Here is a 16,926-nt window from a genome sequence, read left to right as displayed (position 1 = left end):
GGCCAGCTCTTATCCACAGTGGCCTAGAGACACACTTGGGTCACTCACACGAACTTGGAATGTGACTTTTGGTTTATAGAATAGCAAAACACACAGGCCCCTGACAGGGCTTGGCATGGAGCCCTAACAATTTAACCCTCACCATTACCTTTCAGCCTCTTAAGTTTATATTACAGATCATTAGGATACATCACATTTTACATAAATTCAACTGACACTGAGAAAATCTGAGACCCTGGGTGATAAACATTGGTTTTTCAATAAAAAATTGTCCAGCTACTGCTTATTAACTACAATCAGAAAGCCTTGAGAGTTTGTTTAGTGTCAGAGTTTCAGTTACTAAAGTCATAATGCTTTCAAAGAGCACAGAAACAATGACTAATTTATAAATGATATGAAAATAGTGTATTTATTCATCTTTAAGTAGTTTTTATTCATTGCTACTACTGCAGTATCAATTATTCTATAAAGGTCTACAAATTTATGCTTTCTTCAATGTCTTTTTAAATAACTAATCAAATCATGTAGTCAAAAAATATCTTTTACTATTGTTCTCTTATAATGCATTTCTCAAAATTGTCTCAGCCCTTGTATCTATTTTCCTGTAAAGAAATACCTATTTAAAAGGATCTGCTTCCCTTTGATTAATATTATAGTTATGTTATACATTTATCTTGATGGGTGGAGTTGTAGATTGTTTGTTCATGCTACTAAATAATATTTAATTTTGACAGTTCCCAAATATTGCTGCTTATAATATTGTTCACTTTTTAATTTACTAGGTAGCTGCAGTAAGTACCATAGTGAACAGAGGGATAACACCAAAAGCCTTTGTGTTCAGAAACTATGGACATTTTCCTGGAGTCAACTCTCACTATTTGGGAGGCTGTCAGTATAAACTGTGGCAGGCCATTAGAGCCTCATCTGCTGCTCCTGGCTACTTTGCAGAGTATGTGTTGGGAAATGATCTTCATCAGGTAAGTTGACTAATGTGGTTTATCTTCTAAAACTTTACATAATTAAAAGGAATCAGCACTTATTAAATGTCAACTGAGCTTACAGAGGGATCAACCAAGGAGACTTTCCTCATGTCTCCATGTGGCAAAAGCTGTGCATGCAGTACAAGATAGTTTTACTTCTTTGTTTTTTTTAAATTAACAAGCCTTCTGGCTTGAGAGCATATTTTAGGAAAGATTTATTTGTATCTTCTGTAATGTGATTCATGGCCAGTTATGATCATTTTAATTTGATAGGAAAATGAAGTAGTATGTATGCTTGGCTTTCCAAATGTAATAAAAATTAAAAGTGAAACACAGTCCCTGAAAATGCAGAATGCAGTCTGTTTGACAGTTTTGGTGGAGGTAGTTGGAAGGAGATGATGTAATAAAATAATAATAGTAAACACTCATTAGGTTAGCTAGGTGCCAGACACCTATGTAGTCTTTTGTGTGCATTTCCTCATATAATCCTCACTGCTTATGAGGCACATAGAGTGATTTCCATTTTACAGATGAGAAATTGGAGTCATAAGAAAAGCTAAGTAACTGGACTAGGGTTGCAGCTGTTAAGTGACAGACTTGGGATGCTATCTATAATTACACTAGTTTAAAATTTATGGCTAAACGATCTGTTAAGTTGAACATTATTTCTCTGATGTTGAATGATGTATACTTTCTCTGACATAGACTCATTTATTTATCATAAATTTTTCCCCTGTCAAGTTTTTCCACTATTTTTGGAAATCTGAACTCATAACTTATACTAAATGATAAAAGTCAACAGAGCTTTTGAGCTGATACTTCCAAAATATATGTTTTTAACATATGCTTAATTTTTTATATGCTATCCCACTGCAGTCTCCTTTGATGGAGTCAATAACCTTAACTCGCCTCTCCACTCACTGGTATTCACTTGGTATTCAGATATATGTTGAGAAGAAAACATATTTTGCCAAGGATTTTTAGATGTTCAAAAGTTCACAGATCTGCTGTATAAACTACATATCAACTATATAATTTTAATTTACATGTGTCAATGTTATAATAACTAAAGCGTGGTTATCAATTTTATTTTCTCCTGTAATTTTATGTAACCGCTTAGATATATTTTTAAATGTAATCCCATTTTCAGCTCTCCCATTTTCTTTCTGTCTTACCAGAAGTAATGTCATAATCTTTGTAGTTAGGAGATGAAAATGGGTTCCTTTCATCTTTGGAGTCAATGCAGACTATTTCCCACTTGGTCGGATCAGTCACTGCAGAGTTATGTAAGGCACTTCCCCTTCTCGCCTTTCTCTGCTTTATCCCACCCACTCAGGGCAGAAAGTGCTAGCTGTAGAGTTTCTTTCTGACATGGATTTCAGGACTTACTGGTCAAAATTAAAATTTTATTTTAATATGTATCTTGCTGTTTGTAACAACAATTTCTCCATATTCCATAGTATTTTCACCATGTCGTAAATGGAGAAATAACAATGTATTTGGGAATATAATAGTTCAGGTTTGTAACTTATGACTTTAAGATGGTTGTCATGCTACAGAATTGCAGTTACGCCAAATACTAGTGAAAGTCTCAATTAAGTTACTGCATTTCAGGACCATATGTTCCCAGACTCCCAAAGGAGTTATCTCATTTGCTCTTTATTCTTTATCTAAGAGGAAATAGTTCTGAGGTTTAATTCAGTCCTGTAGAATACAAATAACAAACCAGAGTAATTCAGTGGTTCTTTTTCCATTTCAGATAAGCTAATGATATTCCTTTCCATGCATAGCAATTTTTATTTTGATGACTGTAATCTTTGAACTTAGGCTGATCTACAGATTAAAATAACTTCTTACATAAATTTTATTTAAAGCATATAACTACACACGGAAATATACTCAGTATTTTGTAATAACCTATAAGGGAAGAGAATCTGAAGGATAATATATATATATATATATATATATATATATATATATATATATATATATATATATATATATATATAAAAAACTGAATGGCTGTGCTGTATACCTGAAACTAACATGATATTGTAAATGAACTGTACTTCAATTTAAAAAAATTAAAAAGTGTGGACTTCCCTGGTGGTCCAGTGGTTAAGACTACATGCTTCCACTGCAGCGGGTGCAGGTTCGATCCCTGGTCAGGGAACTAAGATCCCACATGTTGTGTGGTACAGCCAAAAGTAAAAATAAAATAAGTAAAAAATTAAAAAATAATGCATGTTACCACATATACAGAGAATATACGTTCATGTAAATCAGTGACTTGATTCCAAAAAGACTGGCACATCTAACTTAAGAATATTCAGAAGAAAGCTGGAGTCTAAGCAAACCTTATTTAAGCAAATATTTTTCTTATTGCATATCCTTTTCAGGATACTTGAGGAAGAGGGATATTTTTCTCCTCTAAAGACACCATGAAAGGTTGATGAGAGTATTCTAAGATGTGAATGATCTTAATTGCTTAAACAAAGAAAACATCCAAGCAAAGTTCCTTTCCAACCCTTCAAAAGTTGCCAAGGAGTTTAAAACTAAAATACGCTACTTATTACAATCCTCTTATCCTTAGTTCTTAGAATAATTATATTCAGTATTTCCAGTCTCATTTTTAAAATCCTTTTTAACTGTCACGCCTGACATACGTTTTAATGTAAGTTCGTATCCTTTTTCAGGTAAAGTATAAATTATACATTTATCAGGTAAAGTATAAATTATACATTTATATTCTATTTGAACAGTTATTGAAAGCACTGCTGTAAGTAATTAAGAGGTATGAGTCAGTAGATGGGTAGATTTCATTTGTCTTTGTAAAGAGAAGAGTGTTATTACAGTATTACAAGGCTTATTAGATGTCCTAGGAAGTTATAAAGTAGGAAGAATTCTTTTTGAGTAGCTTCCAAAGTATTATTTCTCTACCCCTATCCAAGTAGCATCATATTTATCAAATAATAGTTTTTACACAACATTATCCCTTCTCTCTTTTTAACAACTTTATTGAAGTAAAATTGATAAAAACTACACATATTTGATATATACAATCTGATGAGTTTGGTCATATGCATATCCCTTCTCTCTTATCTTTTTCCATCTCTACCTCCAGAATTAAATCATTTATTCACTGTCTTTGGAGAAAGATCCTGATAAATTAGCTTGCGCTGAAGGTTTTGATGGCAAATTCTAATACATTATTTCTTTTAGACTTTATTTACATTTTAAAAGGTTACATTCAGAACTCAGCATACATTAACATAAAATGAATTATGATATTTCATATAAACTTTCCAGATAAAGAGTGTTTTTAGCAGAAAGAGCCTGCCTAGCATTTTCTGTGCTAAATTATGCCTGTGCCAGGCCACAACTAATAATTTTCATTATAACTGGACAAAAATGTAGTGAGTGCTTACTCAGTGCCAGGCCCTATGTTAACCATAAAAAATATAAAGGTTTTTAATAATTGCTAGCATATTGTTTGTGTTTCCTGGATCCTACCCTCAAGTAGCTCAAACCAGGAGAATATAAACAGAGTTATAGAATGAGATGATAAATTCAATAATAAAAATATGTACAGGGTTAAGAAGTGTAAAAGATGTGATTTATTTTGTCAGGATTGGTTCTACAAAGAAGTCTTCTTCTGAGTTTATGTATAAAGAATGAATAGTTGATCAGGATAGAAATAGGATGGGGAGGGGAGGATGGGGAGTCATTGCTTAATGGTTGCAGATTCTGTTTGTGGTGATAAAAACGTTTTGGAAATAGATAGTGGTGATAATTGTAAAACATTCTGAATGTTATTAATGCCACTGACTTGTAACCTTAAAAAAGGTTAAAAGGACCAGTTTTATATTATATATATTTTATCATAATAAAAAACAAAATTTTTAAAAAACCCTATAGGGAGTTCCCCGGTGGTTTAGTGGTTAAGATTTGACGCTTTCATTACCGTGGCCCAGGTTCAGTCCCTGGTTGGGGAACTGAGATCCTGCAAGCTGCGCAGTGTGGCCAAAAAAAAAAGTTTCTTAAAAAACAAAATAAAAATATTAAACCCTAAAAAATAAGATGAGATGATCAAGAGGCATTCGTGTTGCCCAGTGGTTATTTTCTGGTATAAATTATGATTTGAAATGATTAAATATACATTAAAAGCAATAAAAAGTATCTAAATATTAGGCTATTAAGTACATGCATGATGTACTGCAGTTAAAACACAATCGTGTGTGTACTTCTAAAAGATAAGTGTCAATTTATTTAATAAGTTTATTTTTCGAGTCTATTTTACCTCAGCACCTAGCATGAGCAGTGGCTGACAAACACCAAGTACACAATAACTAACTGTGAGTATGAATACTGTAATGAATGGAAAGGCTTCAGGAGATCCCACAGACATAACGTTAGCCTGACGACTTGCTGACAGCAGAGGCGTCTGACGAGAGTAGGCTAACTGTAAACAGAGCTTAAGGAATGGTGTGCCTCACCACTGGACTAAAGCGAGTGCCCAAAATGTTAACTTCTGCCCTTTTTTTGATGGAAAGCAAGTAAAGTTTAAGGAACAGGAATTTAATTTGAAGCATGGCTATTAAAACTGTTGAAAACTTGGCAAGTTTTGATGTGGGATTAATTTTACTGTTATCAATTCTTGGTAAACCTTGTTTGCCCCTTCTTTTCTCCCCGTTTTGTCTTCTCTAATCCTTCTTTATAGCTTTTATAATAATGAAGAAGTGTTTCATGTAAAATACCCAGATGAGAGAAAAACAAATACCGTATGCTAACATATATATATATATATATATATATATATATATATATATATATATATGGAATCTAAAAAAAGGGGGGGGTTCTGAAGAACCTAGGAGCAGGACAGGAATAATGACGCAGATGTAGAGAATGGACTTGAGGACATGGGGAGGGGAAGGGTAAGCTGGGACGAAGTGAGAGAGTGGCATGGACATATATACACTACCAAATGTAAAATAGATAGCTAGTGGGAAGCAGCCGCAGAGCAAACGGAGATCAGCCCAGCCCGGTGCTTTGTGACCACCTAGAGGGGTGGGATAGGGAGGGTGGGAGGGAGATGCAAGAGGGAGGGGATATGGGGATATATGTATATGTATAGCTGATTCACTTTGTTAAACAGCAGGAACTAACACACCATTGTAAAGCAGTTATACTCCAATGAAGATGTTAAAAATAAATAAATAAAATAATAGAAAATAAAATACCCAGATGATTAGAAGTTACACAGTGTATAACTATAGAATTTAAGATAAAAATAATATAATAAAAGAAATAGCTTTTTTGCTAAATTAGAAATGAAATATGGGATGGGTGTCATTCATATTAATTGAGAACAAAGGAAATAGTTGAAAGGATTAAATTAAAATTTGTACTTGGGAAAGCCTTTAGGAAATAACTTATTACTATCCACATTTAATGAGTCCAAGTAGATTTTTGCAGTTGAATAATACAAATGCCTAGCCAATTCATGACTTTCAACAGATATATAAGTAGCTAAATTTAAAAGTAGTTCCCTTCAACTGCTGAATGGATAAACGAACTGTGATACATCCAAATAATGAAATGTTCCTCAGCAGTAAAAAAAGGAATTAATTACTGACATGTACAATGACACGGATGGATCTCACAAGCATTATTCTAGGTGAAAGAACCCAGACCCCAAAACCACATACTGCATGATTCCATTTATTTTGATAACAAGAGCTAATGTGTGATCTTGGAGAGTAGATAAAAGAATATTTTTTGAAGATAAGATTGAGAACTGAGGCTTCCCTGGTGGCACAGTGGTTGGGAGTCCGCCTGCCAATGCAGGGGACACGGGTTCGTTCCCCGGTCCGGGAAGATCCCACATGCCGGGGAACGGCTAGGCCCGTGAACCATGGCCACTGAGCCTGTGTGTCCAGAGCCTGTGCTCCGCAACGGGAGAGGCCACAGCAGTGAGAGGCCCGCGTACCGCAAAAAAAAAAAAAAAAAAGATTGAGAACTGAGAGTCCAAGGTGTTACAAAGATGTGAAGTCACACAGGGTAGTAAAAAGAATTTCCACCCCTTTCTGCATGGGGTCGATAGAAAATCTATGAGCCAGGTGCTGACTTAATTAGTTGACTGGGGAGCTTGCTAGGTGACAACAATGATGAGGAAGTGGTGGCTTGGCTGAATAGCCGAGCCTTTAAAGAGCATGAATTTCCCAAGTGGATTAGGACTCATAATGGTCTGGAAGGGATGCTAAAACAAGTAAGACATCATCCCTCCTCCTAGCCACTGAGATATGAAAGAATCAACACCTCCTGGAAAATGATGTTGGGGAAGAGCCACATTTCTGCTAAGTCAAAGAAGAAGAGAGCACTTTCAGAAGTAGGTGAGATTACGTTGGGAGTTCTAACAATTCCACAGAGCCCAGTGGAAGGGTTTAGGATGCGGGGAAGGAGGATTGGACTGTGTGGGTGGCCAGGAAGCTCAGAGAATTAAATGCCATTACAGTAACAAGGCACGCGGAGTTTCAAATGACCTGTGAATTTAGTTCCTACTTGTTCTTTGGGGCAAGTGGGTGATCGGTTCCAGCAGATACAGTCTCAGTTCATCTGCTGTCAAACTCAGCACACACAAGGATAGTGGTCCCCCAAACTCTAGTCACTACGTGCTTTTTGGCCTCTTTGAATTACTATAATAAAGGTGCTGCCTTCATTTAAAACATGTACTGCATCACTGCATGACAATTTAAGGTTGTATTTCTCTTCCCATTCTTGCGGAAAGCATGTTTTTTCAAAATTCTTTTTTAATGTACTGGTACAGAATTCAGCATTGTCTTATCTTCCAGTAGAAATGGATTGTTTTCTACTAAGTATGTTAGGATTATTTCAGTTAGGTTCCTGTGGGAATAATGACTCTTGGACCATGATTTGGAGAATAAGTGGGAGCTGAGCCAAGAAGGGGGCTGGGGAAGGAGACTCTTGAGTTGACAGCGTGTGCAGAGCCCTGAAGGCAAGCGAATGGGCCTCCTTCCGAAGACTGCAAGTAATTCATGGATGGCCAGGCCGTAGGATCACACGATGTTGAATTTCGTGTAGCTTCAAAATACAAATCTAGAATTAGTAGGGACGGGCTACAGGGAGGGAGATTTGGGCCTATTAGAAGGAATAATTTCTAACAGTTTATAGCTTTTCAAAATTGAATGGATATACTAATTCCAAGTGAGGTCTATCCCAGGAATGTGAGACTAGTTAATATATTTTTTTTTTTTGGAAATTTGTTTTAATTGAAGTATAGTTGACTTACAATGTCCTGTTAGTTCCAGGTATACAGCAAAGTGATTCAGTTATACATTTTTATGTACATCTATTCTTTCTCAGATTCTTTTCCCATATAGATTATTACAAAATACTGAGTACAGTTCCCTGTGCTGTGCAGTACGTTCTTGTTGTTTATCTATTTTATGTACAGTGGTGTGTGTATATGTTCATTCCAACCTCCTAATTTGTTCTTCCCCCCTCCCCTTTCCTTTTTTTTTTTTTTGGTAACTGTAAGTTTGTTCTCTGTGTCTGTGGGTCTATTTCTGTTTTGTAAATAAGTTCATTTGTATCTTTTTTTTTTAAGATTCCACATATAAGCAGTATCATACGATATTTGTCTTTGGTTACATACTTCTATTCCGCTACATTCTTACCGCACTCTGTCAGCATATTTTACCCTTCTTCCCTTGTGGAGTCTTCGAAATCAATGCTTATTTTGAAGCATTGATAAATGCTTAGAACTATAAAGTGGCCTGCTTTGTTTAGGTTATATCTGTAGTAAGTGCATTTGATACTTTGAAATTGTATTGTTAATACAATTTCAACTTAAATGAATAAATTTGGTTAGATTAGACTTGTGAAAGAACTGGTCTTGTTTGTTTGGTAGAACCACAATTCTTTTGTTAGATTTTATACAGAATCTATATTAACCACTAAACAAGGATACAAATCTTTAAAAACTAATTCAGTTCATTTCAGTAGTTTTGAGCAAAATATACAGAGCAATCCAAGAAGTTCAGAGAATTTTGTAACAGGAAAGGAAAGTTTAGTAAAGCCAGTGAGGCCAGTGAGTTTTCACATGACTTCTTTTGCAGCTGTAGTATATAAAATAAATTCACTTGAAAGGAATCTCGTCTTTAAATAATTTGGTCAGTTTGTTACATAGTTCAGCTTTCCTGGTGAGTAAATTTCAAACTGTTGAAAATATAATTTGTTTTCATATTTGTAGAAGAGAATTTCACTTTGAAGAGTTCTGTCCTCTATTTGCTTTACTTATGTTTTGCAGGATGGAGGTTTGCTCCTGAATAACCCTTCAGCATTAGCAATACACGAGTGTAAATGTCTTTGGCCAGACGTCCCATTAGAGTGCATAGTGTCCTTGGGCACTGGACGTTACGAGAGTGACGTGAGAAACACCGCGACACACACGAGCCTGAAAACCAAACTGTCTAACGTTATTAACAGTGCTACAGACACAGAAGGTTAGTCTGTTTATTTGCTGCCTTAACGTACTTCTAGAATTCAGTTTTTGATAGAATATGCTGATGCTCACTGCAAAGAGTATGTTGTTATGTCTCTGTTGTAGGCTTAGGAAGCACATGGGAGCAGGTGTTTGTCGTTTCTCTTTCTCTTCACTCATTTCTTCCCAGTAACCCTGCAGTAGTGACTTCTCCGTGTGGGAGCTAGAGCTACCTTGGCCTCCTTACAGCTGGAGAAGTAGCTGAAGCAGGAATAGCACAGAGGCTTGGTTGGAGACTCTTAAGAAACAGGGAAAAGGAAAGGTGTCAGGTTGGTTCAGATAAACACATGGTAACAGGGAGAGAATCAGAGTACTTACGGAATTCGATTATTTAGTAATGTGGCGGCAAACTGGAATAAGTCCTTACTTCCACTCTGGCTGCCTCTATAATCTAGTCTTCATATAAAGGCCCAAGTGGTCCTTTTAAAATGTAAATTAAATCATATCTTTACCCGGCTCAAAACCATCTAGGCTTCCCATCACACTTAGAACAAAATCCAAAAGCCTCATTCACTGAAATTCACCAGGCCCTGGAAGGACCTGGCCTTTGAATGCATGTCTTCCCTCTCTCTCAAGACGTGTCTCCTGTATAAAATGTGTCCAACTACACTATAACTCTTGCTGTTTCTCAAACTTGCTAAGAAGGCTCCTGCCTCAGGGAATTGCTGTCTTTTTGTAAGGCCTTCCCCCAGATACATGCTTGATTCCCACCCTCACTTCATTCAGGTCTCTGTTCAGGTATCACTTCCCCAGAGAGCCCTTTTCTGATCACTTTCTAAACCCCTCACCATCTCACTCACTCTAACCCCTTATCCTACTTCTTGCTTTCTTTCTTTCTTTTCCCTCTTAGAGCATTTATCTCATTATGGATGTATTGGTTTAGCCAAAAAGTTCATTTGGTTTTCCAGTAAGGTGGTATGAAAAACCCGAACAAACTTTTTGGCCACCCCAATATATTACATATTTGCTTGTTTAATTGCTGATGATCTCTATATCCCACCAGAATGTAAGCAGGAACTTATCCTGTTAACTATGTTGACTGCAATGCCTGGCACATAGTAGACAGTCAGTACTTGTTGACTTTCTAGTTTGGGCCTTGAAGTCTAGATCTCCTTATTTTACTATATTATTTTTCAGTCCTATGTGAAATCTGTTATTAAATTTGTAAAAGGAATTGTTCCCAGTTAACAGCCCCTTGCTTCTGAATCTCATTCTTTCTATATTATCATGTTACTGACTGAGTCATTAGCCTACATGAGGCTCTTAAACTCCCCACTAAGGATGTTTATCTATTAAATGATAACCCAAGAAAAGGTGACATTCTGGATTTTTCACTATCTGAAATTTTGTTGTCAAATCAATAAAATATTCTTACCGTAAGCAGTCTTCTTAGAAAAAAATAGCTTTGATCACCCAGTCTCATAATACTTACATGTATACCTTGTGCAAACCATGTGATGGGCTTGTTTGAAATTTTCAAGAAATATGAAATGCTGCCTTCATTCACTTACGCTTTAGTTAATGAAGAATTAATAAGAGTGAAACATATGTAATTGCTGATACTAGATGGTTATCGATGTATAGAAACAGCAGTTTCATTTGGTTCAATCTAATATATTATCAGTTGCCAAATAAATGGTGAATAGATGTAGACGATTAAGCCTATGAGAAAACTAAACTAGATTGCTGTAGACAATTTATTTACAAGAAGCAAATTAGACTTGATATGGGTCTTAAAAGATAGTTAGGGTTTGGACATTTTAAAAGAGGGTTCAGACTTCAACTTCTGGCCATGATGGAATAATAGGAGCCATATATTTCCTCCTACCTTAAATCATTAGAAAACTGTACAGAGCAATGGTTTTCAGACATTAGATGACAGGTGGCAAGGTCACTGATCCCTGAGAGAAGGAGAATAAATGAAGTAATCACATGATTGCCCAACTTGCTACCTGGAAGTGTTTCTAGGTGATAGCATGAGGAGTGGGGAACTCAAGCAGGACAGTCCCAGGCTCTCAGAAAACAGAGTTTGGGATTCAAAGAGGCCAAGGAAACGAGAATTTGTGGGCAAAATACTACAGAGAAGGCAGCTTCATGGAGAGAGTGCTCCAGAGCTATGCAGAGGAGTCCCCTTGAGTACTGATCTGTGTTGTGTGCAAGCATGTGAGGAAACTACCCAAGGCAGATTACCCCAGAAAGGATTAAATAGAACAACCCTTGGGGCTCACACGGGACCAGGCAGCTCAGATTTCCATCACCTAAATTAGAAAGACCTTGTAATATGTGGGATGTGCAGTAGAGTCCTCAGAAGGGTATTGTCTCAGTAGTGACATCAGATTAGTTCTAGACTGAAGGCTGCTCTGGATCCACCCTAACACAGCTTCAAAGCAATTCTCAAAAAGGTCAAATTGAGTTCCAGTTAACAGCATCCACTGTTAGAATAACAGCCAGCAATATTTAAAGGAATGCAACAGATTCCAGCACACAAAAATGTAAGATTCACAATGTTTGGCATGCAATTAAAAAATGACCAGGCATACAAAGAAGCATGAAAAGATATATTTAACCAGGAGAAAATCCAATCAATGAGAACAGACCTAGATATGAAACATATGAGAGAATTGGCAGACAGAGGATGTTATAATAGCTATTCTAAGTATACACCACATTCAGTGAGATAGAGGAAGATTTGAACATGATGAGGAGAGATATGGGTGATATAGAAAAGACCCAAATCAAATCTGTAGAAGTGAAAAATGTAATGTCTGAAATGAAAAATACAGTTGATAAGATTAACAGCAATTCTGTACAAAAACATGGAGAAAATAGAAGAAGAATAAATACTTACCAGCTCATTTCCTAAAGCCAGCATTACCCTGACACCTAAACCTGGCAAAAACATTATTAAAAAACATTAAAATACCAGTCAATATTCCCTATTAATATGTATGCAGAAGTCCTTAAAATATACTAATAAATTGAATTCAGCAATATTTAAAAAGGAGAATACAGCATAATCCAATAAGGTATATCTCAGGAATATGAGTTTGGCTTAACGTTCAAAAAAATCAATATAATTCACTGTATGAACAGACAAAACAAGGAAAAATTTATGATAATCTCAATAGATGCAGAAAAGGCATTTAGTAAAGTTCACCAACTATTCATGATAAAAACTTTCAGCAGATGAGGAACAGGAGGGAACTTCCTCAGTCTGATAAAGGGCCTCTATGAAAACACTAGAGGTGGCCTCATGTTTAGTGGTGAAAGACTGAATCCTTTGTACGTAAGATGAGGAGCAGAGTACGAGGTTTCTCCTCACTTCCAGCTCGTGTTGTACTGGAGGTCCTTTTCTGTGCAGTAAGGCAATAAAAGGAAATAAAAGGCGTATAAATTAGAAATGAAAAGTAAATATTTATAGACAACACAGTTGTCTATGCTGACAATCCTAAGTAATCTATAAAAAAGCTACTAGAGGGCTTCCCTGGTGGCACAGTGGTTGAGAGTCTGCCTGCTGATGCAGGGGACATGGGTTCGTGCCCCAGTCCGGGAAGATCCCATATGCCACGGAGCGGCTGGGCCCGTGAGCCATGGCCGCTGAGCCTGCGCGTCCGGAGCCTGTGCTCTGCAGTGGGAGAGGCCACAACAGTGAGAGACCCGCGTACCACACACACACACACACAAAAAAGCTACTAGAACTAAGTGAGTTTAGCAAAGTTGAAGAATATAAGGTCAATAAAAATCAATTGTATTTCTGCATACTAGCAATGAACAATTAGAAATTGAAGTTAAATATATACAAAGATAGATATTATTTATAATAGCATCAAAATATTAAGTACTTAAGAAACTATTTAACAAATTATACGCAAGACCTGAACAGTAGAAACTACAAAACACTATGGAGAGAAGTTAAAGAAGGCCCAAATAAATCGATGTATCAATACCATGCTAATGAATTGAAAATTTCAGTATTGTTATGGTGGCAGACCACAAATTGATCTATGGACTTCATGCAACTGCTATATAAATGAAAACGGACTTTTTCTGGGGTAGAGATTAACAAGATGACTATAAATTTTTTATGAATATGGGAAGGACCTAGAATAACCAAAACAATTTTGAAAAAAACAAAACAAAATTGGAGGACTTAGACCCTCTGATTTCAAGACTATAAAACTACAGTAAGCAAGGGTGGTATTTGTATAAAGACAGACAGAAGATCAGTGGTACCTAATAGTACAGAAATTGATCCAGACATGTATGCTCAAAAGATTTTTGACAAAGGTAATTCAATGAGGAAAGGATAATCTTTTCAACAAATGGTACTGGGACAATTAGATAACTGTATTTTAAAAATTGAACCTTGACCCTTCACATCATACACAGAACCTAACTTGAAATGGGTCACAGACCTAAATACAAGAGTTAAAACTGCAAATCCTCTAGGATACCCTGGAGAAAATCTTAATGACCTTGGGTTAAGTAAAGAGTCTTTGATAAGACACAATAAACATGGACATAAAAGGAAAAACAGATAAATTAGACTTCATCAAGTTATAATTTTGTTCTTCAAAAGACACTTTTAATAAAATGAAAAGACAAGCTATAGACTGAAATAAAATATTAGTAAAATATGTGTTTGATCCATCATCAGAACCAAATGTATAATCAGATGCAATATATATAGAAAATGCTTACATTGTATAATATAAGGAATATACAGAGATGAAAACAAAAATTCAGTGGGAAAAAAATTGGCCAAGATATTTGAACAGATGCTTCACTGAAGAAGATGCACAGATGACTAATAAGTACATGAAAGACTTTTCAACATTATTAGTCCTTAGAGAAATGAAAATTAAAACCACAAGATCCCAGTACACATCCTCTAGAATGATTAAAATTAAGACCGAGAGTCTTGGAAAAGATGTGGAACAGTGGGAACTAAGATATCCTAGTGGTTGGCATGCAGAATAGTGCAACCATTTGGAAAACAGTATTGTGGTTATTAATAAGATAAATAAACTTTTACCATATGAATGAGAAATTTCGTCCCTGAGTATTTACCCAAGAGAAATGGAACCATATATCTACAAAATTATTTAGGATTATTTCTAATAGCTAAAAACAGAAGGGAACCAGACCGGAGAGAACAAATTGTGTTATATCCGTACAGTGGATTACTACTCAGCAATAAAAAGGAAGGAACTATTGATCCATCCTGCAACATGTATTTCAGAAGCATATTGCTGGGTAAAAGAAGCTAACCAGACCCAGAAGCGCTATATATATTTATGATTCTGTTTATATGAAATTCTAGAAAAAGCAAAGGGTAGGGGAGGACCAACCATAAAAAAGCATGAAGAAGCTTTTGGGATGACAGAAAACGTTCTGTGTCATGATTGTCGCGGTGGTAACACAGTGTATACGTTTGTCAAAACCCGTCAATTTAGACACTTAAAATCGGCGAATCTTATTGAGGTAAACTATACCTCAATAAAGATGATCTCAAGAAATTAAAAAACATGTACTCCAATAAAAATTAATTATAAAAAAAGAAATTAAAAAACAAAAAAGGAAGGTTGGAAAGGCATTTCAACAGTGGCTAACAGTATGACCGAAAACAGAGAAGAGAGTCCTGGAGCAGGGGTCCTAATTTATCAGAATTATATGGCGTATTTTGGGAGATGAATTTCATTTCATAGTTATATTCAATATTATGGATTCTTTACTCCTGCTTTTATTTAGCTGGAGTGTGGAAGAAAGCAAGGCTTTGTAATTTGCCTAAAATTGGATAATTGTAAATAACATAAAATTAGATCATTGCAGAATAAGTCGATTTTTTAATTCACCCTATCCTCTTTTTGTTTTAACAGAAGTCCATGTAATGCTTGATGGTCTGTTACCTCCTGACACCTATTTTAGATTTAATCCTGTTATTTGTGAAAACATACCTCTAGATGAAAGTCGAAATGAAAAGCTGGATCAGCTGCAGTTGGAGGGGTTGAAGTACATAGAAAGAAATGAAGAAAAAATGAAAAAACTTGCAAAAATATTAAGTCAAGAAAAAACAACTCTGCAGAAAATTAATGATTGGATAAAACTAAAAACTGACATGTATGAAGGCCTTCCGTTCTTTTCAAAATTGTGATGAGTGTGTGCATATATAGCCTCCTAACTGAATGCCTGTTCAGAAGATCCACAGAATTCAATAAGGAATTGTGGGGTTCAGCGTGACTACCTTTGAAATGCTTAGAATTCTGGGGAATCCTGAAAAGACAGTGTTCGGACCAGCTTGTACAGTACAGAGAGCGTGTGCGTGGTTACAGGATTCATCTGGGAATTAGGTTTCTATGATGTTCATAATTAACCACCCGTTAGGAATCTTACTGTGCCAGTTGGTTTTAGTACATATTGGTGTTGTATTGTTTGATGTTTGAACATTTATTAATATATGTGCCAAACAAGGACTGAAAGCTGTCATATTATACTTGGTATTTTTACTTCAGTCACCATAATCATGTTAACTTTATTTGATCATTGATTTTCTTCCATGTGGAAAAGCTAATCTCTTCTTAAAATAATTCATCTCTTTAAACAACACATAGGTTTTCACTAGCTACGTTCTGCATCCCAAATGTTGCCTTCTACTATTGTCATATCATCTAAACAGATACAGGAAAAATGGGATTCTCTCCATCAGAGGACTTTTACATTTGAAATATGAAAGAGCCAGATACAGTTTTCTATCCCACATGTGTTTATTTCAACATTGTTTGGTTCTGATAGGTGAAGTTCCAGTCAACCACTTTTTCCCCCTGAAGTTTCAAGATAATGCTGTATGTTAACTTTTCTAGCTCTAGCTTAGCATTCACTGTTATGAAAGTAATTATTGGAATTTACTGAGAAAATGCCCCATCATTAACAAAAATAAACTATTGAAATAATCTATGTTAAAAGGCTAATGTCATTTTTAAATTATTATTCATAATGTAGCCCTTCGTCTCTTTGTAGCATTTGAATATACCTGTCAGCAGTATGCTTTAAAAAATGTCAGGCTTGTTTTACCTTAACTCCTTTAATCATCTGGACTTCACAGAGGTTAATAACACATACACCAACCCGAATCATTGTTTATGCTAATCAGATTCATCTTGGTTGTGTTATCTATCTGCCATGTAAATCTTTCACCATGTTTAGATTTATGAAGAGAAATGAAAAAAGGTGAGTGTCCTTTGCTTTGTACATGTAAAGTAGAGCTAAACCCCTTATGGAAATTGTCATATTGCGTCTTTGCAACACTGATGCGAAGAGGCAGTGAGGCGTGGTTCACAGATGCTGGGGGAGCTGAGTGTCTGGATGCAGCTCGGGCTCCGA

At 35.8% G+C, this 16,926-nt stretch overlaps 1 protein-coding gene across 3 annotated transcripts in view; it reads left to right on the top strand.

Moving 5' to 3' along the window:
* The window catches only part of PNPLA8 (patatin like domain 8, phospholipase A2), a 135,608-nt gene extending 119,115 nt beyond the window's left edge, over positions 1 to 16,493 (top strand). For all 3 annotated transcript variants that reach the window (XM_081244724.1, XM_081244725.1, XM_081244723.1), the window contains exons 8-10: positions 783 to 977; positions 9,313 to 9,508; positions 15,426 to 16,493. In XM_081244724.1, coding sequence (XP_081100850.1) covers positions 783 to 977; positions 9,313 to 9,508; positions 15,426 to 15,700 — 666 coding nt within the window. In that variant the 3' untranslated portion in view covers positions 15,701 to 16,493. The remainder of the gene's footprint in view (positions 1 to 782; positions 978 to 9,312; positions 9,509 to 15,425) is intronic.
* Positions 16,494 to 16,926: the final 433 nt, after the last annotated feature.

Source organism: Mesoplodon bidens, assembly GCF_964165515.1.
Source record: "Mesoplodon bidens genome assembly, chromosome: 9".
Classification (NCBI taxonomy): Eukaryota; Metazoa; Chordata; class Mammalia; order Artiodactyla; family Ziphiidae; genus Mesoplodon; species Mesoplodon bidens.
This window is presented reverse-complemented; position numbering and strand designations above follow the sequence as displayed.